Here is a 21,500-nt window from a genome sequence, read left to right as displayed (position 1 = left end):
TTTTTTGTGAGTCAAAGCGGTGGAAGACTGGGACTGGATTGACACCAGGTTGTTCTACACCTTCCCGTTTGTACCACCTTCCACCCTTCTGTTCTAAAAAAATAAAGTCATTGAGACCAAGAAAACGTGACTCTTCACTCGTTCTATGGTGTATTGCGTAATTACAACATACCTGATTCTGAACAAACAAATTACCATTTTCGTATTCATATCTGATATGAGAAGTGTTAAAAATTTGGCTTCTGAAGGAATAAGAGAAAAAATTCCTTAAGGCCACTTTACTTACAAAAAGAGGTTAACTCTATTGGAAACTGTTCCTCTTCCTATCTTTCACGAGTTTGCCTGAAAATGTTCAAATGACCACTCCCAAAACATGACAATGTCATGAGTTTCCAGGCATCAAGTTTTTTAATGAAATAATTCTTACAAGGTATACACTGGCAATAACGTACTCAAAGCCTTTTCGAACACAGTTTAGTTACTGCTGTTCTCCCTACAAGACCTGCTGGTAGGGGCGTTACTTCTAAAATATACTGGGCCACCCTCTTCCTCCACCACCAAAAAGCAATGGACAATTAACAATTGGCAATTAACTATGCGAATTAGAGAGATCTTGAGATATAACATGGAATATGGCATTGCTATTTTGGGAGGGAGGGAAAGAGAGCATGAATAACGTACAACAACATTTTACTGTACGAGTGCCTAAAAATAAAATATTAATAACAAAAGCAAATAAACTACAGTAGCTTGAGAGAACTGCCTTCCTGGAATTACTATACGAGCAAGCTGAGAATGTAGAACGAGGACTTGAATGGTATTATTCAAACATTGTTCATTAGTAAGAAATGTGTTGATGTTTTGTTTACGAAAGGTTCACTTTTTTGTATGCATAAGTTACACAAAGTTCACAAAACTGTTGGCTCTCCAATAGTTCCAATTTCTCTGGGTTTCAAACTTTTCAAACTGTAGTTCAATTTGCATTTTTCTTTGTCTAATAGCCATTACCATAATCTGAAAAACCAAAAAATCAACCATAACAGCTATTCAATCCACCACCATTCCTGTCGTAAAATTCATTACTCCGGAGAATGTACAGGCAATAGAAAAGCAGTTTTCACGTCACGTAATTATCACAGTAAATCCTGTTTTCTGTTTCTAAATAGTGACCTAAAGATCTATGGCTGCAACGTCAACTAGAACACCAACAAAACAATAGCTCCGCAAGTGCGATTGGAACTTTTGAACATTTCTTTCACGTTCTCTCCAAATCTGTACTGTGAAATGATCACATTTTGGCAAATTTTGGTCCCCTTTATTCTGAATGCCATTCCTACCTGTTGAATTAATACGACGGTTCGACTTCGCCTTGATTTTGTAAACGTCACATTTTGTAAGTCTGATAAAATGTTCTCAACCAATGAACTGCTATGGTTAATTCACACACAATATTCTATTCATATTACACTCATTGTTTGCATTTCTCATGAAGAGAAATTGAGTTTGCAGTTGCATGGTTTCTGGTAAAATAACTGCTAGTTTTCTAACAAGGAATTCTTTGTAATATAATTTGATATGAAATCGTCGAAACACTCCACCCATGACCATAATTACCTCAACCCTGGGCCAACGCTACAAAGAAAAGTCAGCCCTTATCAAGCACTTACAAGTTCTGATGTTAAATAAATTTAATATAAATAAGCTAACGAAAAAACAACAATATTTTTCAACTATTCAGAACTGCAAAATATAGCGTATTCCTCCAAAGAAATGGTCCCTAACCAACGTGTCAAGTTCATTGGCTTGCTAACCGAAACACTAAACACCAGAAACAATGGCGTACCCTTAACAATAACTGAAGTTGTACAGTACTAAATGACTGCCAGCTCATGAAACCTGCTAAACGACCCTGCCAATTACAGTGTTCATTTTTACCTTGATACTGTCAAAGCAGAAATACTGATCTTCGGGTATCGATAGAAACTGACGCTTTTCTTCAATAATATTGTTCAAGTGACTTTGATTATATACAGCACAAATTCCTCTAACAACTCACAGTAAAACTTAATTTGGAACTTTAAAAGCTAAATTTCTGTACACTGAGCAGCAGCATAATACGAACTTCCTTAAAATCTCACTGCAAGTGAAATGTGATGGCATACAGCATAACTAAGTGAAGCACGATTGTCAACAAGTCCAGGCGAGTGTAATCCTCAGAAGGACTGTTTAGGGTGATCTTTACTGACGTTTCGACAACCTGAAGAGAAGTCATCCTTAGGGTCAAGAGATTTGTTTAACGTAAGTCGATGGCATAAACACTCTGGTCGTTGATACGACTGATGACATTATCTACTACTACTACTATCACCCGGACGATCGTACTTCACTACGTTACGAGTATTGAAACAGTAGTACATGCTGAGAAATGGCTAAAAACTTTCAGTGCGATTTAGAATATCAAGTGCACCAAATGCTTTATCTGAACCTATAGCAAACAGATACTGTTTTCTCCCTCCCCAAAAGTTAGCCAAACTGGAAGTCACTGGACCCAATGTCGAGCTCGTGGGAGCCATGGACGTAGTCCTGAGATGACATCACAAACCGCGTTGGAATGTAAAATTACCTTGGCTAGACACTTGCAGCCCTTCGACATTTTAATCCTTAATAAGCACGACTAATGTCAGCTGAACCTTGTTCGAAGACTTAGCTCATACAAGTCTCCCATAGGTCAGCAAAAGTACATCAAAGAAAGTCACTGGAAGGTCATATGCATGATTCCAGTCAGAAGACCTCGGACTCTCTCCGAGTATGCCCGACTCATCAGCAATAAATGCACATCTCTCAAACACTTTGATAACAGGAAAACAAGCAGATTGTGTTTGAAATCTCATCTCACTCGTCCCTCAGACGAGCTCAGTTGTGTGATAAAATTATACTGGTTTTGTTAAATTTTACCTAACTCATCAGGCCCATTTAAACGAAATCTTGTGAAGAAACTTACACATCTTCATGGAAATCTGAAGAACGACATTTCTTTCCGAAGACGGTAGTTTTAACAACGTTATTGACAAGGCAAACTTTCTTCGGTTTGTGTTAATATAGCAATTCGATAATTTAAATTCACATCATTTTGATCAAAACCTGTACAATGTGTTTAGTCTTTATAAAAAATAGTTCTTGACCTTGCATGTGATGGTGCGGAGCTTGATGCTCTGATATTCTTGACTTTGACTTTGTTCTTTGTTAGCATCAAGGCCTGTGAGTAGCATAAAGCAATATGTAATTAAGTTATTCTTAAAAGCAGAAGAAAATACTACTATAACTCTGTAAAATAGTTTACCTTTTTTACCATGCTACATTCACAATGAACCTCAAAACATTTTCTCCTAGTTGGAGTATTTGTTTACATGCAATATGTTCCTTTTTGCCTTAAAAAAAGTAAATAGGTTGATACACAATATCAAGACTTCGAGGGACCCAAGGGAAGCCAACGAGGCTTACGTGATGGGCTACCTTTTGAAATACCTGTGTACAGGACTCAGAAACAAGTGGAATACTGTTAACGGCAGGATAGATAATCTAACCTTACTTTCTGATCTGAATGTCTATCTTCCTTTTTTTCTCTATCTGATGACCTGGGTTTTCCTGGGCTTAGCACCCTTCAATCACAGGAAATCACAAACTATGTTAAATTTTAACCTTTGTCAGTGGTATTGACATCTTTCCCAAGTGCACACCACCACAAACAAAATCACAACATGGACCAAAACACAACATCCGCCAAAACTTCCCGAGACATCTAGTTACCTTTAACACAATGTCCATTTGCAACTCTTACGGGACAGAGTACATGAAAATAAGATCCTGGGCCCGGTTGTTCGAAAGCCCATTAACTTAATCCAGGATTAGCGTAAGGTAGAGTGGCCCAGTGGTTAGGGCGCTTGCCTTGAGATCCGGAGATCCCGGGTTCAAGACCCGCACTGACCACTCGTTGAATTTGATCCTGGTTGTCCCTGGTTCAACTTCCAAGCTGCACTTGTAAATAGTCAACTGGTTTGCTTCCGGCCAGTTGGGATTCTTAACAGTTGTTCTGTTCCGTCATTTCGTTGATTGTGTATCATTGGCCCTGAAAAGCCTCTATGGGGAGCAGTCAATGAAGTATGTATTTTATTGTATTGTATTGTAACTTTTGTTTCATGTTTTCAACTTTTTCGTGAGAGCTTCTTTTGCTTATTTTTGTTTTTCAAGATTGACTTCTTCTAATTTAACGCTTGCCGAATATCAGTGTTAAAACAGCATTCGGAAGTGGAGAAATAAACTTCTTGGCTCATTTTTAATCTGGGATTAGCGTTAATGGGCTTTTGAACAACCGGGCCCTGATCAGTTACGGAGCAGGAAAGATAGAGTTGCTTTGCCACCGATCTGAACCTACAGTAGTTAATCAAAGCCCAAAAGAGCTCTCTCAAGATTTTAAGGTTAATGACAGACCGTTCAATATGCAATCTTCTCCTTGAAATGAAGGATTAAAATAGAGCCGGTCTAGTGATAAGAAAACACACTTTTGAAAATGGAGGTAACTTTTTTGGGTAGAAGTAGCATTTTAAAATGCTCTTTAAAACTTTGGAATCTTAACAGTTGGTATCTTTTGTCTGGTGGACATTGGCAGCGTTAAAAAGCAAAAAGTAGAGGTTGAAGCCTCTCACCCTTCTAAATCTTTTCTTTGTTTTCATCCTTGAACTTAGTTCTAAGTAAGAAAGTTACTTCACTGAAAGGTGTCAGAGCAGCTCGGTAGTTGATCATGTTCAATTTACACAGAATCACAATGCAGATTTAGGGCTGGAGGAAGGCCACAGACATGATATTTGCCTTGAGGCAGATCGAACAGAAGCGCAGTGAACGAAACAGGGACCTTTAAACTGTGTTTATTGACCTCACAAAGGAATTTGACAGTTAACTTGGATGTTTTGGAAGGTTTGATGCAGTCAGGTCAGGTCCTTTCATGAGGGAATGCCGGCTTGTGAACATGAGTGTCATCTCATCCACATCCTGTCAGCAACGGAACCAAGCAAGACTGTTCTTGCTCCCACTCTGTTGTCCACCGTGTTCTCTCTTATGCGAGCGGATGCATTCTATGACCTAGACAACGACGAGTACATACAATTTGCACAGACGATGGTATGTTTAACTTAAGACGTCTCCGGTCCAGTATAAAGACACTCTTATGCTAACGATTGTTCATTAGACGCCAACACCCTAGAGGACATCCAGTTAATAAGAGGGTAGCCCAACACACACAAACTGAGTCAGCTCGACCATTTGGTAAAGATGGCCTGATAAGCGAAATTCAGGTCAAAGTTATGGAAGGAAGTGACTATAATCTGGGTGTGGCAAGCTCGGTTTGAAGTGGAGCCCTCAACTTGTGACGAATGTTGACTACCTAATCGGATGATGACAATCCGCCTGAGAAAAGACTGTCTGTCTGCGGAAAATGTGAGATCGTGAGAGAATTGAAGTGGGGTCCTCAACTTGTGTCGGTTGTTAATCTTCCAATGGGATGGTGACGATCCGTCAATACAGAAAGTCGATCTGTCTGCAGAAAATGTCAGATCATAAGAAACCTACAAAAGTATCTTAGTATAGAAAGCTCGGTTTTCAGTTGGGCCCTCAAGTGGTCATGGATGGTACATCCTAACAGATGGTGACGATCTGTCAAAGCACAAAGTCCACCCATCTGTGGAAAATGTCTGGTGTGGTTTTGAGAGACATTAAAAATTTGGTTATGGCAAGGTCGGTTTGAAGTGGAGCACTCAACTTGTGACAGATGTTGACGATCTGATCAGATGGTGGCAATCTGTCAAAGCGACCATTCGTTTGTGGAAAACGTCAGATGGTGAGAGACTTTAAATCGGGGCCTTAACTTGTGGTGGGTGGTGATGAAATGACAAGATGGTGACGAATCGGGAAGAAACTCCTTTTCCCAGTCACCGTAAGGCATGCGGAATCTGCCCTGACAACTGGGCAAGAAGTGCTGAAGAACATACGACATGGCTCAATATTTGCTTTGAGGGCATTTGGGCGTTTGCAGAGACAGCTCAAGGACAAAAAGGATAGGAGGACGGCTAGCTATTTTGCCGTACGCTCACAAAATCAAGAATTTCTCAATAAAATTTCAGCACTATTTCTTCCAATTCAAGGCGTTTCCCGAATGAAAATCGTTTTACAGGAATTCTAAACGACCTAGCTGTTTTTCAAGGAGTATTCCAGGCCCAAAAAGGTGGTTTCGTTGGATGTTATCTTGTGTTATCCACCTAACATGGCATCTCCAACTCATAATTGTGACCAGAATTGACCCCCTACAATTGGTTCAAATTACGTTTTCTTATTACGTGTGTTATTAGACTGTCGAGGGGAAGATGATTCATGTATATTAATAATATTTGTCACCCTCGACGGTCATTCATAACTAACCATTCTCGAACAAGTGCTTAAGCTTACATAGTGCACATTAGCACTTAAGACTAAAAACGATATACTCAGGGCGCATGGAACAACCAGTTTTTGTCTCCTTGTTTGCCCCTAAAGGTGTATTTTCTTTTCATAAAGTTTCCACCTGACTGTGGCTAATCCATTTTAGTCACAACCATATCATGGTGCAATCCATCATGTCGCATCCATGCAACCAGACCTTTGCTAAACAAAAATTTAGATGGTCAACGTGTCCACTCCAAGCCAAATTTTACTTTTGAACATGCCACCGAAACCTTGGCCCCCAATTTAAGAGTAAATTTTGATCCGCTTGGCATCTAAACGTTCCATAATACCCAAGCAAACGAATTTCAACTGGTAGAAAAAATAGTGAATGTTGCCCTTAGACCCCTCCATAATAAAAGCTACCCCACAAAATTAAGTGGTTTGCCGGATACACAAGTCAATTGTTGAATTTGAACAATGACGTCACATAACGCCATGCCATTGTTGTTGTATCCTTTAACACATCAAAAAACACTAGAGATCCAACTAGTTTTTTCAAATGAAGGATGAGACAATTACTAGTCGGTTAGTGCGCGACCTTTGTGCAAGAGTTTGATTCCCGGATCTCACATCCTTGTTTCGACTTCTTTCCGTGAACTGTGTAGCTCAAGTAGCTTTAAATACCCGTAAAACGGACGGAGCACTGATGGCGAGGGGGGGGGGGGGGGGGGGGGGTAAAGTGAGCGCACCGTCGACCTCAGGTTTGTCAGTTGAATTATTGTTACGAGTTATCGACGTTAAATATGGTGGCTTTAGCGACTTTGCAAATGAAGCCCAACTACGACCATGACTTTTTTGTTCTGAACAAGCGTACATGAAAACAACAATTCAATCTCTACACCCAATGCGCCTGATCAATCCTGAAAACTCAGTCTCAAAGTCATAGTCATTACTCCAATGAAGAGGTCGCTTTGCCACTGATCTCGCAGGGGAAGGGGGTGGTGTGGTGTTATCTGGTAAGAACAAAGATAACACCTTCCATGATCTGCATAACTCTTCAAATCCTTCCCTTTTTTCTTTTATCTTGCAACAAATACGATTTCTCCTTTCCTGGTTCTTTCAATTTTTGTTCTAAAGAACGAGGAAACCTAGGCTACTTTGAACGTAAACAAAAGAAAAAACATTTACGAGGGCGGCCATTCCAGCATTTTTTCGAAGCTTAAAGAACGGAGCACACCAGACTGATTCCAATAAAAAATGATGGACATCTGATAAAGTTCATATACCCTTACAATAGCCCTTATGGGTGATGACGTCTGACTAGTTAATGTCACCACCAAGCCTCGAATTCGAAAATCAAACTTGTAAATTTTAGCATGAGCTAAATCCTTAAGGAGCAAACCTGTACAGAAAACACGCGTGTGAACAGTACTGCATGTTCAGATGATGTAAAGAATTTGTGCAAACGAGGCTTGGTGGTGAAATTTGAGCATACACCGCAATCACACATGAGGCCCATTGCAACAAAAGCAGTTGTGAATGTGACTATTGAATAGTTAATACCTGTGTAAGTGTGGGTCGTACAATAACACTACCAGGTCCTTGCAGCCAGGGTTCACCATCAATCTGTACAGGTATCTCAGATTTAAGCTTAATGTTTATCTGAAATTTAAAAAAAATTCAGGAATTGACGTCTCGATGTATTCAACATCACCAACTCGAAAGATTTTAGATCATAGCTTGAGAAAAAACGAGAGGAAAGCATGAGAAACTAAGGTTAAACATATTTGGAACCAACATCTTTTTGAAGTGCTCCACCAATAATAATTATTGCGCTCTCAAGAAAAATGGGACTTATTTGACCTCCTCACTGACGCCACACCCAGAGAGACAGAACATCAAGAGAGAAATATGCCGCATCTTTAATTTAACGGACTACGCATCACCACAGAAACTAAAAAACAAATAATCAACTTCCTAGACGTCACATTTAACCTTAACCGAAGCACTTATCAACCATTTACAAAGCCGAATACTTCACTGCAATACGTTCACCGCGAGAGCAATCACCCGACAATCACCACAAAGAACATTCCCGCCGGGATCAACAAACGACTCTCGTCCCTATCATCTGACAAAGCATTCTTTGACCAAGCCACACCTCCTTACCAAAAAGCACTCAACGAAAGTGGATACCACTACACCCTACAGTACGAACCAGCGAAAGCAAGCAATCGGAAAAACCGACAACGCAACAACATCCTCTGGTACAACCCTCCTTTTAGCAAGAACACCAGTAGCAACATCGAACACAAATTCCTCGCCCCAGTGGACAAGCACTTTCCTAAAAATCCTAACCTCAGAAAAATCGGTAATTGTGAAGAACAGCTCACGTCCACCAACTGTTGGCCGACTGTGAGCCGACAGTCGACCGACTATCGGCCCACAGTCGGCCAACAAACAGCCGACACTTTTGGTCAAAATTGTTGATCGACAGTCGACCGACTTTTGGCAAACTGTTGGTGACTATACTGTTGTATATAAGCGATGGTAAAGTTTATTCTTATTAAATCCCCTGATGAGTGGGCGAAGTTTATTTGTTTTTTTCTCTGCACAAGAGCCTAACAAGCACTACCACCAGGAAGCCTGCCCCAAACCAGAAGGTTCAAAACCCTCCAAGTAGTAGGAGTGGACTTCACAGCACCTATCCGCCACACGCCAAGCATTCTTGTCCCAACTTGCTTGCAGTCTGACAAGATCTACTCACCTTCACTCCATCCGCTGAAATAATTGGGAACCCCCGAGTTCATTGCAAGCCTCAAACAGTTCATAGTGCGAAGGGGGAGACCAGAGATGATATATTCTGGCAATGGGTCTACATTCACAGCCACTGAGAAGTGGTTATTTAGGTGTAACAGGACGAAAGGTTCCACGAGTTCCTGACTGCCCTAACCATTAAGTGGCAGTTCAACCTGAGTCGTGCCCCCATGGTGTGGAGGACAATTCGAATGCCTCAATGGTCTCTTGGCAAACAAACAATTGGCAATAGAATGCTCCACTGAGCAGAATTAGAAGAAGTAGTTCTAAATGTCAGAGTAGCACTTAACAATCGCCCTTTGAGCTAACTTGAAGAAGAAGTCCAGCTTCCAGTGTTGACACTTAACTCCTTGCTGCACACCAACCCGAACTACCTTATGGAACTACAGCCACAAAATGTGCGTGACAAAGACCTGACGAAAAGAGCCAAATTTCTACCAAATGTAAGGAAGTCATGTGGAAACGGTGGTCAGCCGAATATGACAGATGTGTACAAGAGATACACCGTCAAGCAGGAGGGAAGCAAACGGTCAACCCTAATGTCTGAGACATCGCCATAATTCAAGACGACAAAAAAGCCTGGAACCAAGGGAAACTAGCGTTTGTCACAAAGCCTAATCAAGGGGAGAGATGGCACTATTAGAGGTGCTAGACTGAAGACAAGCAAGGAAACCTTGAGCAAGACCACAGAGAGACGCCGCAACTGCAGCCACAGTGCGTATCCTAGAAAGAGCGGAACAGTCTGAATAATGAACACTGGCATTAGGCAAATTCTGTTCCAGATAGCGAACTTTAGTTTAGTTTATAGCTTTACATCGTCTCGTTTGTCCATGCCCTCTGGCGACATACAAACGGCCTGCCGCTAAGGAGATGTAACAATAACTGCGGCAATGCATCAATCTCGGTTTATGTTCTACTTTCCAAGTCTCCTGTGGCACGCATTTAATACAGCCACTCATACAGAATGTTCTTCTTTTTACCTGAGCTCCTTGTGCCAGTCGTATTCCAGTTCTGATTCCACTTTGAATTTGACCCTGGAAAAGTTCAATCAATTCATCAATCAATATCGATCAATCAACGTTATTTAGTGTCAATATATTCAGCTGATGTAAAATAACTGGGGACAGATTCACAATGTTTGCAAGTTTTTTGGGTTTAATATCGTTCTTTAGGTAAATAATCACTTCACAATATTACCAAATAAGACGATAAAACGTGAATCATCCAATGATAGAAAATGATCAAACATTGTTAAAAGAACATTCAACCCCACTGAGGACATGTTCAGTCTACCCTACCAAATGCATGACTCCCTGCAGACCAAGTACTTCGACAAGACCATCACAATGACTTGCTGGAGCATAACCCTAACAGGAAAAAGAAAAAAAAAACAGATAAGTATTCTTCATTCAAAGAGAGTACATCTACCGAATACATATGTGGAGACATTTCATTTGGGGGTCGAAAATTGTCCAAAACTGGTTTAATTCGTAATTAATTAATGTCGCAATCTCACCTGTTAACATACTAGGCTATTAATGTGCACTCAGGTTCTGAAATAGTTGGGAGGGGAGGCGAGAGTAAAATTATTACGGAAATGTTTGCAGGTAAAAAGGAGGTTTTTGGTTCTCGTCAATCAATTGGTCACGGGACTGGCAAAAACAGGCTCAGGGGTTGTTTCCATGGTAGAAGATGGAACCCTGTACCAGGACATACGAAAATGCATACTTTCCCATAGTGGTAGGATCCTTTTAGCGATGGCATGTTCCTGGCTAAGTGACAGGTATATCCTAGTGCCAGGAATTTACTGGCACCATGTAAACTACTTTCACCCAAAGATCCTACAACTGAGGATCACAAGGCCGGCATACTTCCCCACCCAGACATTCAGCAATGTCATTCTACCAATTTGGAACCTTATCCAAGACAAAATTTCTGCATAGGAATCAAATGAAAAACTGACAGATGTTGCAGGGCAAAAATAGATGAGAGAATTATAATAATAGTGCGACATCACTACTTGCTTGAGGTACTTCACAAAAACTAATAAAACAGTACTGATTAAGGCTAATGCACTAAAGAATTCCTCTTAATAAATTTATCAAAAAGAAAAGTTTTATGTAACTTTCTCCTTAAATATCGAAACTGAGTTGGAATCTCATATTTTTGGGGGTACTTTGTTCCACCTCTTCAGAACACACCCAGAGAAATCCCTGGGATGAAATGATGAAAGAATGGCCCCGGGGGAAAGAAACAAGAAAAGCCCCGTGTCTGAACATCACAAAGGCCAGGAATTCAAAGACCAGGGACAAACTAAGGAAACATATTTTTCAAAGAGGGATTACTGACATCATCTTTGTCTGGTCCCCATGCATCCGTTCCTGCTCCCCAACTGAAAAGAAAGAGTTTCAAGAATTGCTGATTGATATTTGAAGCTTTCAAATGAAAATGATGGAAACTTTATTTTGATTGTGTGGATCATGTAGCTTGGGGAAACAATACCCTATGTAACACTATTTTGCCATCATTTCAAACCCCAACTGAAAACCCTTTTAAGGCTGAAACGAAAATTAAAGGAATTGACACATGATGTATGGCTAAAACCCATCGGAGTTTAAAAGAAAATTGCCAATGTTCCTTCCATTGACATACATCCTTTTGAGGTTGTGTAGTAGTTTTTTGATGAGGAATACTGAAAAATTGCCATAAAACACTCCTTAAAACACTTCGAGATAAAAAATGTTTGAAATCTATAAACAACTTAAAAGCAGTGAAAAACGGCCGTTTCAAGCTTTTCAACCATTTTTGCCTCGAGCTATTTTCAGGACTGTCTTACAGCAAAAGTCTACTTTTAAAGGCTGAAGCAGCCATCTGTCGCCAAGAATGATACTATAAAAATTTAAAATTATGATTCGACATGATATCTTAACACCAAAATGTCTTTACCATTGCTCTTAAAGGTGAGGATGAAATTGGAAAGCAACTTATAAGAAAGAAACATTTTCCATGACAGTTCCTCTTTCAACCCACAAGAGATTGATTATACCTGCCAATGTTAAGAAATACAATTCCTTCCAGAGCTGGTAAATCAAGTTTGTTACCGTCAACCTAAAAATGTGCAAAGCAGGATCAATTTCATGGTAAAGAGATGCCCAAATATTTGCCAAATTTAATGAAACTCTCACTATTAAACAATGACGAATTTGACAAGTAATAGAGCGAGGTTCAATTGAGTGTCGTAAAACCAAAACCAAAGTAATAACTTTGGCCAATCAAAAAGGACTGAGACAATCCGGCAAACCAATCAAAACTCGAAGCAATTACACGTAGCCGACACAAAGCGCGGGAAAATGTGCACGCGTGAGCCACGATTGGTTTTGGTTTCACTTCTGATTGGTTGAAAAAATGGCGCGAGAACTTCGAACCAATCACTGAGTGAAGTAATCATAAAGCAAAGTAATTATCTAATTACTTTCGACACTCAATTGAAAACCGCTCTATGAGGTCTTCCTACCAAATAGGATGTTACAGTTTTAGATTACCTAGTATAGTAGAATTTTACAAATAAGGAAAACAGGCCCCAGTTGTTCAAACGATAGATACCACTATCCGTCGGATAAATCACTATCCAGTGGATAAGCAATAGCGAAGTCAATTGCGCTATCCAATGGATAGTGATTTATCCGGTGAAATGACCTACTCTACCCTGGTGGCGATGAGCAAAACGTCTGCATGTTACTATTGAGCGTTTGAAGAATCTTAAGATTACCTCAACTTCAACCTCCTGGGAAAATGTCTTGGAGCAGCCTTTGACCATTTTCTTTAAACCTGCTCTGAAGTAAACTCCCTTGTTGTGAAGTCTAAGTGGGGAAGAAAAATCAAATTATTTTAATTTTCATAATATTATATTATGGAAAAAATTATCCATCCGGATTGCCTAAAGGAAATGCAGTTTTCAAATACCGAAATGCAGGTAACACAACGCTGAAGAAAGTTATAGCGTTAGCTCAATGCATAAAAGAGGTAATTTAGTGCATGGAGGTAACAAGCCAAGTATTCTGATTGGTCAATGATCAAATAAACTGAAAGGACAGTAATCGAACGAGAGCCCTTATTGTCGCGAAATTCGGATTTGTGATTCATCTGCATGGTTATGGTATTATTAATAACTAATCGTACAATTTCTCTTGTGCAATGTGGAATGAATAGCACTTGTAAACTCTTTTAAAGACTACAAATTATTTTCACCCTACAGGATAGTCCAATTTTGTTGGTCTTTGAAAGACAATTACTCATGCTCATTTATTCCAAATTGCACTAAAAATTATCAGTACAAATTAATTGGGACACCAAGGCAGTAACGGTGACTTACTGCTCCGGGAATCAAATCTTGGAGCATTTGTAGATCTGAAGTGGTTTAAAATCCGCACCAGACTGGTCTTAATTTTTTTGGAGGTGCAAAGGCCAAAAAGAGTCATACTGGTCTGAGTATATTTTTCACGCTGGTCTTATGCAAACGGCTGAAATAATTAATTTGTAGGGAGACAGATCTTAAAAGGTACCATGCAGTAAATTGTAATCACTACCTAAAGACAGTTTCAGTTGGATGCCAGTGATTACTCATGTCCATAGATAAATAAAATACATGTACACAGAGTGTGTGGAAGACACAGCACACTTTTTCCAGGGACTGCAAGTAAAGTCACAGTGTGCTTTTGTTCCCTACTGCGATTCTTGGTTTTCACCCACGTGACAAGCCGGCCATGTTGGATGGCAATACAACACAATTTCTATTCGCATAATTTGCATAATAATAAAGTTTAGTTCCCAGCGGAGAGACAGGTTATTGCTCTTGCCATCCAACATGGCCACCATCATGTCACATGCAAACCAGCAAACCATGCCTTGATTTTGGGTAATTAATTGTGACGCAAGATGGCTCCAGTAAGCAAATTAAACAAGCGAAGGAAACTTATTAAGGTAAAGTTTCACATGTAATCCAGTATCGATCCAATAAAGTTGTAAACAAACACTTGCAGTGTGCTGCAGAACTTACACTGGCTGAAGTGACGCAATTATCAAGTTGCTAAGCTATTTTAATATCACTACAATTAGTGAGAAGCTGTTTCTCTTCCAGGGCACTCCACATTCGCCTTTTCGCTGCATCTTTTTCATTCGTTCCTCGTGCTCGCCATTTTTCGCAGGCGAATGGACGGGAGCAAAAAGGAAGTCTGAGCTATAATAACAAAACAAGCGCATGCGCAGGAGCCGTTCACGGCTTGAGCAAGCCGCGGACAACACTTGAGTACATTTATACGAATACTTTCACGTCCAAGGCAAGCCGCGGCCAAGATAAGCACAGCCCAAAACCCCGAGGCCAGGATAAGCCACGGCTTGAGCTAGCTGTGGATGGCGTAAGCCGTGAACTTCGTTCTTGTACATTTAAACCGGGTGTTCGCTTATGTAAGCGTAAGCCGCAGCTTATTTTCTCTCGTATAAACGGCCCTATTGTGGTACAAGACATACCTTCAATTGTCATTGAGCTCGAAAACAAAATTATTCCCTGTCATAACTTTCACAGTCTTCAGATTTAAAATGGTTCCACCAAGGTTACTGACCTACAATGAAATTTCTCAGGTGACTCCTCCCTCTGAAGGTGGAAATCTAGACACAGCTCTGCGCCAATACCTATTCCAAAATAGTTATTCATGGTGAAAATATTAGGTTCGTCTTCTCGTCCGTACATAGAACCAATCGCGCTATCATTGGAAAGGGAATCTTGGATGCCTTCTGGTGAATCAAACATGATGCACCATCTGTCCAAGAGGACTTCCTGCGCTTGGTCGATGGCCATGAGTAGCGAGACGGGGCTTTCTCCTCCAGAGTACCCTCCACCCCAGTGAAGAACACGAGAAAGGTCGTTTCCTGCAATTTAAAGTTGAGTTGGTTTTCAGCTAAGTTCAGTGAAAACTAAACAAAAAGAGTCACTTAATATAAGGAGGACATGTAGTCAATTTGTTATGGTGTTAAATTCTTGGCAAGAGGTTTCGCCAGGCCTGTTGGGTTTTCTTAGCACGTTATCTCTCATTGACATGGTTTTATCAAAAAAAATATTAACGGTAAATTAAACATCATAAGAAAGATTTCTAAGCGGACGTTTCACACTTTAGAGCAAGATCACTGTGATAGGTGAATGCTTGAACGTCAGCTTACAAATTTTTGTTGCGGTAGTTATTTACCTTTATTGTATGGACAGGAGTGTTTTACTGGAAAATACACCACTCATAAAAAATCATACGAAATTACATCTGAAACCCGAGTGGCATATTTTCCATATCCTCAATAGTGAGGATATTGATGACTTCATTGCCTGCTTTTTCATGTGTGTTTGAGCAGTCAGTGAAAAATGGCAAGTGATAGATTCATGAAGTTCTCTAAATCTGACGTAAAATCCTTCTCTGAAAAACCTCATACAACTTAAAAATACTCAAGGAGTTCCTTGCAAATGAAGAAGAAATGCGAAAATTGAAGAAAATCCTGCCGCGGAGCTGCAAGAATTAATTTTGCGATAATGTTTGCGCTATGTGTTAGAAAGAAAATGGTGAGTAAAAAACTCCTGTCTATATAATAAAAAGAAAATTACACAGTGCCTTGAAGATATGAATTTTGTTTTCTCGCTTTTAAAACAGTATTTTACTCGCTGCGCTTGTTCTTAAAATATTGCTTTTACCACTCCAAATTAAATTTATATCTTCGGGCCGCCATGTAATATCCTCTATTTATCTACTCGTTTGATAAAACGGCAACCGACAAGGCACCACAGTTCCTTTGGAAACTAACCCCTTCACATGCCTCACTGGAATTGCCTATGACAGATTATGTAGCCTGCGAGGGACTGGGGTTGGGGTTGGGGTTGGAAAGAGGGCCTGCCCGAATGGCTTTGAACTTTGAATGTCGCGTCCAAATTTTGGACGCAAAATACTGATTGGCTGGAATTAAATTACTTGATGACGTCACCATTGGCAAGCTCCAATAACAGGAAAGGCACTTCGGTTCGAGAGATTAGGTAGTCAGAAATGTGTTTGAGAAAATCATAGAATGTTGCAGTTTACCGTAACTTTACATAATTAAAGATCGAGCACCACGATACAATGGCGTCTCTGCTGGAAGGAAAGGAGTTCTATCTCTGCTATCCACAGGATTCGGGAAAAGTCTTATTTTCCAACTGTTTTTCGTAGAGACCAAAATACAACGAGGGCGACTTCATGTCACCGTGTTCTCGACAAAGCATTATCGCTGAAACTTGGGTCTTTCGGCTGCCTCAGTTGCTGATTCAACGATAGAGGAACTCTACACGATTTTAGGAAGTATTTGGTTAAGCCGAAAAGGCGACTCCACAAATGATTGCTCGATCTCCTGGTAACTCCGCAATACTCCAATACACTTGAAAACAAAATATTCCAAATTTCAAATTATTGAATGAGTAAAATGCATATCTATAATCACAAACACTCGATAAGCCTTTGAAATAAAATGGTGTGGGTATTAGAATATCTGTCTAGTATTAAAGTGTGATGTAGTAGTTATAATGTCTGTATTTCATTAAAATAAATTTAAAAAAGATAACTTCGCTTTACCGAAATTTGGCAGCAGTTGTGGTCGACGAGTCTCACACAGTCGAGATGCGGTCAGGAAAAAGGCATTTCTCTATTACGATTCCCCTCCTTTCAAGTTTGTGTGCTAAATTTTTCCCTGACGAATGAAACACATTTTCCGTGGAAAGGGACTTCGACGAATTACCGCACAGAATATTCAGCTAGCTTTACAGCATCTGCAGTAGTTGTTAGGATTTTCTGGCGAAAGTTTCCTTCCTTTACAGGTTTTGGGAGTTTCCACCTCGAGCAATTTGAAATACACAACGTGTGAGTTTCCGTTTTTGCAATGTTTACTTCGGGTGCGTGGTGATTGGCTAATTTTTGACAGCTCTCTCAGCGTGACACCAGGAGGCGGCATTCAAAATTCAGAGGGACGCATGTAGGCTCTCCTTCTCTCTCACCCCTTTCATTATAAGACGGTTCCCTCCCCACCCCCCTCACCCCCTCAGTCAAGAATGAATAGGGGGAGGAGGGGGAAAGGGAGCCATTTAGGAGAAAATTATTTTCAATTGGTAGGTTTGGGGGGGGGGGGGGGAGGTATAATATGTCGTTGTCTACACAGGTTAGGGTGTAAAGCATTTACTTTCGTCAATCACAACAGAAGCATCTTGTTTTACACAGGTAACTTGTCAAAGCCAGGACTCACCAGTGCCGAGTGGAAGGACAGCTGATGGGGGCATCTTGCACTTGAGATCCTGAATAACATCATCTAAACACGCTAACACCCACCCGACTGTGCCATCACCTCCACATATCAACACACGGAAATCAGGAATAGATCTGAATGTGTACAAACTAAAGAGAATAACAAAGATAAAGAAAGGACATCTATAACAGGAAATAAGGACAGACACGGATTCCCATAAGAGTGCCCCTCCTAAACAACAAAGTTTAGATGCTTCCAAATGCACAACGCCAATCAAAAAAAGGTTCATTACAGCAACTGGGGGCTCGCGGCCCCTCGTTCCCTGCCTCCTAAATCTGCCCCTGGACTTAACAAGGTGATAGGATTACAACAAACTAGTGTTTGTGTTATGTTCAAGGGGCCTATTGCTCAAACCTCCATTGATCTGATCACTTAACGGTGAGCTTTTTTTACCGGCATTATATCTATCAAAAACGTGTTATCCTTATGTCTTCACTTGCACTTTTCTTTGGCCTGAGTTTAATTTATTTATTGAAAGTATTTTCCATGTCCCAAAATGAAATTTTGGTTGTTATTCAATCCCAAGATCATGTTAATTGACCTTGTGGTGGATACCTAGGCAAAGAATATAAGAGCAATTATACCGTAATCAGAAATACTTCCTGGACTACAGAAGTTGTATTTTAATATAACGATCTTGAAGCCACTGTCATTGTCGTCCTGCTACAGCTGCCTATTGTTGGCTAATATGAATGGCCAATGATGTTGGGCACTTGGCTATACAATTTTGGTCAATCGCTATCCAATGTTACCACAATGTATTCTGACATTAGAAGCTAAACACCCCAATATGCTGAATACTGGAAAAATGATCCGGAATACAACACCAGTGTAGCAACGTTTCTCTAAATGTGGACCTTTTGTTTTGAAAACAAAAGATCACTTGCAAGAGAAATTGTAACACTACCATAAGGAACTAAAGTAGGCAATCAACACACCCTGGTAATGGGCCTCCATCTGTGAGACTGTACACTTGATATGGGTTGAGTACATGCTGAAAAGCAGTAAGCATATCAGCTCCTTGACCTCCTCCACTTCCTGAGTTAACAAGCACAAGGAGAGGCTGACTGCCACGAGGGAACATTCCTGGCTAATGTGGTGATAAAAACAAAAACAAAAGTTTTTTAAAGATCCACTAATTTGCCATGATTATAAATCTTTCATATAATAATTCATGGATTTAAAAGTAAATGTCATATTAACAGGGATGTCTTTGACACAATGCAATTTAAATTTTAAAAAAGTATTTTGAATGCCGTTCAAGAAAAAGTTCCAGAAAACGATTTAGGAGTCTTCTTTTTTCCAAGAAACTCATGAAATATGTAGATTGATGAGGGTGCGAAGTCAGGATCTGCAAAGCCCTTCACAGTACATACCAACGAAAACAAGGAACTCAATACTTGTATTATTTTTAGCCATTTCAGTACTCTCCAATAGTATTATGGTTTGGCATGATGTCTTTCATAAAATGACGTCATTGTTAACTTAAAGAGGCATTAGCTTTGATCTCGACATTTCAAATGAAAATCAAAACCATCCCTTCCCAAAATTTCAATGGTGGAAAAATAACAGGGTGGGGTTAATGTTTCTCATATTCTCTCCAAGATTGTAGCAACAAAAGACCCATTGCGATATATTAAAATTCAATCCAAAACAAAAGGCATCATCTCGAGGCTCTGGGAAATAAACTCATACAAATCCTTACATTTATTCCCCAGAGCCTCGAGATGATGTCTTTTGTGTTAGACTGAATTTTAATATATCGAAAGTGGTCTATTATAGCTACTATAACTTGCAGATGTGAGGCAAATCAAGACAGAACAACTATTTTGAAGGAAAAAACGGTAATGATTAGAGTAAGGGCAAAGATTTTAGAATGGAATTCAGAGAGACCACCACACATATATGCTCCCTGCGTGAAATAATGTTACAAACTACGTAAATTTGAATTTGTAAGTTACTTACACTCTTTGTTTTTCTTTATCTTTTTTTTTTATTGACAGTTTATTGGAAGTTGGTTACCACAGCAACAACAACAAAATGCAAGTTTAAAAAAAGGTGAATAAGCATGAAGGCAAAATGAAAAAGGACAGGGACGAGCAAAAAGCGAATAGCAAAAAAAAAAAAAAATTATACTTCTTGTCCATATTTTTCCTTTGGGTAAAAACGCAAAGTCAACGCAAAGAATCAAAACAGAAACAGTAGTGTAGAGAAGGTATTTATATTTGGAGACTCAGGTCTAAAGGCTTGTATAAGGCAGAAAGGGTTCTCATTTCTTCTTGAAAGTAGAGGCATTGTTAAAATCTATTTGATAAATGTGCTTCAAATAAAGCAAAAAAATGTTTAAATTGGGGGTATGTTCTTTTAAGCGACAAAGCCAGATATAGTATTTGGCAATTAGGCAACAGAAATTGATTTGGAGTTTGTGTTTAGGGCTATCCGACATCAGACATATTTATATGCAAGTAATTGTGTTCACTCAAAGGAAGTTGGCAGGACTGCATTCACTTAAAAATACCATTTTTATTTCTTCGCATCTCCAGAATAAGTATCAAATTTTCGATTTCCTTATGACAGAAAGTGCACCAGTCCTCGTCTCCAAGCCCAACTTTTAAAAAAACAAACAGTTGGTCACTGGCGATGTAACAATTTGAGGTTGAAAGGGGTTCTTTTACTGCTCTTTGTACATTTAAAAGATGTTTGATAAGCGACTTTACAGTTAATATTTTCATTTAATGGAAGACTGATATCTTTCTGCCTTCTTTCTTGACACGAAATTGTGCTATTTTTTTTTACACAATTTCCTGATAGATAAATTTGATGGTTTTTTACTCCTTATAGCAATTTTCATAATTAAGTCGGGTTTTGGTCTAGTCTTTTGCCCTCATTGACGATTTACTGCAGAGATTATCCCAAATAAGGTCGGGCTTGCAAGTTATATTTATTCTGAAAAGCGGTAAGGGAGAGGAAATTTAAGGATTCATCCATTAAATGCTTAATTTGCGTAATACCTTTAAGAAAAAAAGCCAGTTTTAGAATTCTTATCAGGGAGTTTTCCCATCAAGGTGACTATAATAGTGTTTCCTAAAAAAAAACTTCTGACCAAATTTGAAGTATTTCGTTTGCAAAGGGGTCTGATACTTTTAAATTGTTAACATCTTTTTTTTCCTTTTAATATCACTTTGCTACCATTTTGTTCAAGTTCTAAGTCAAAGAGTCGCTTCCAATTACTAACCATTTTCAGGGTCCAGATATCTTTGGATCCATGTAGCTTTAAGAGATTTATTAAATGAAGCAATGTCAATCATTTTAAGTCCTCCTTCTGGATACTTCTTAATCAGTATCTTTTGTTTGATTTTGTCTCCGTTAACATTCCATAGAAACTTATAGAAAATTGTGTTCATTTCTTTGATTGCTGCATGGTTACTTTGCAAAGGTGAAAAAATAATTTAGACTAACTGAAATTCAACCAGGCTCTTTAACACTGCTATTTTCCCTAATAATGTAAGTCTTTGAAATTTCCAAACATCCTAGGATCCAACCAATTTTTTTTTATTTTAAAGATATTACTATATTGGGGTCCGTTGAGTTACTTTTACTTCCATGTAAGACATAATGACAGTTTTAATCTACAGAGGGGGACAAAATTTCTTGGGACAGTCGACAAAAACGTTTGTTTGTCCAGAAATACTTACATGTATGTTTGGTAATACTTTAGTGAATAGCACCTTGCTATCCACAGTTGACGTTTTTAACTTTTCCACAGCATCAGCTGCAACATCAGCAGCAGCCAGAGATAGAAACATCATGCCTGTAGGGTGATTAACCAGCACGTAGTAGAGTTATCTTCA

At 39.4% G+C, this 21,500-nt stretch overlaps 1 protein-coding gene across 2 annotated transcripts in view; it reads right to left on the bottom strand.

The window, feature by feature from the left end:
- Nucleotides 1-389: 389 nt before the first annotated feature.
- LOC138032558 (diacylglycerol kinase theta-like) overlaps nucleotides 390-21,500 on the bottom strand; it is a 61,610-nt gene continuing 40,499 nt past the window's right edge. For both annotated transcript variants that reach the window (XM_068880264.1, XM_068880265.1), the window contains 11 exons: nucleotides 21,345-21,460; nucleotides 18,588-18,739; nucleotides 17,590-17,738; nucleotides 14,907-15,213; nucleotides 13,058-13,148; nucleotides 12,335-12,396; nucleotides 11,638-11,680; nucleotides 10,587-10,655; nucleotides 10,269-10,322; nucleotides 8,035-8,133; nucleotides 390-3,256 (listed from right to left, as the gene is read on the bottom strand). In XM_068880264.1, the coding sequence (XP_068736365.1) occupies nucleotides 3,155-3,256; nucleotides 8,035-8,133; nucleotides 10,269-10,322; nucleotides 10,587-10,655; nucleotides 11,638-11,680; nucleotides 12,335-12,396; nucleotides 13,058-13,148; nucleotides 14,907-15,213; nucleotides 17,590-17,738; nucleotides 18,588-18,739; nucleotides 21,345-21,460 (1,244 nt within the window). In that variant the 3' untranslated portion in view covers nucleotides 390-3,154. The remainder of the gene's footprint in view (nucleotides 3,257-8,034; nucleotides 8,134-10,268; nucleotides 10,323-10,586; nucleotides 10,656-11,637; nucleotides 11,681-12,334; nucleotides 12,397-13,057; nucleotides 13,149-14,906; nucleotides 15,214-17,589; nucleotides 17,739-18,587; nucleotides 18,740-21,344; nucleotides 21,461-21,500) is intronic.

This window comes from Montipora capricornis, chromosome 14 (assembly GCF_036669925.1).
Source record: "Montipora capricornis isolate CH-2021 chromosome 14, ASM3666992v2, whole genome shotgun sequence".
Lineage (NCBI taxonomy): Eukaryota > Metazoa > Cnidaria > Anthozoa > Scleractinia > Acroporidae > Montipora > Montipora capricornis.
Note: the sequence above shows the minus strand (reverse complement) of the source record. Positions and strands in the feature narration are given on the sequence as shown.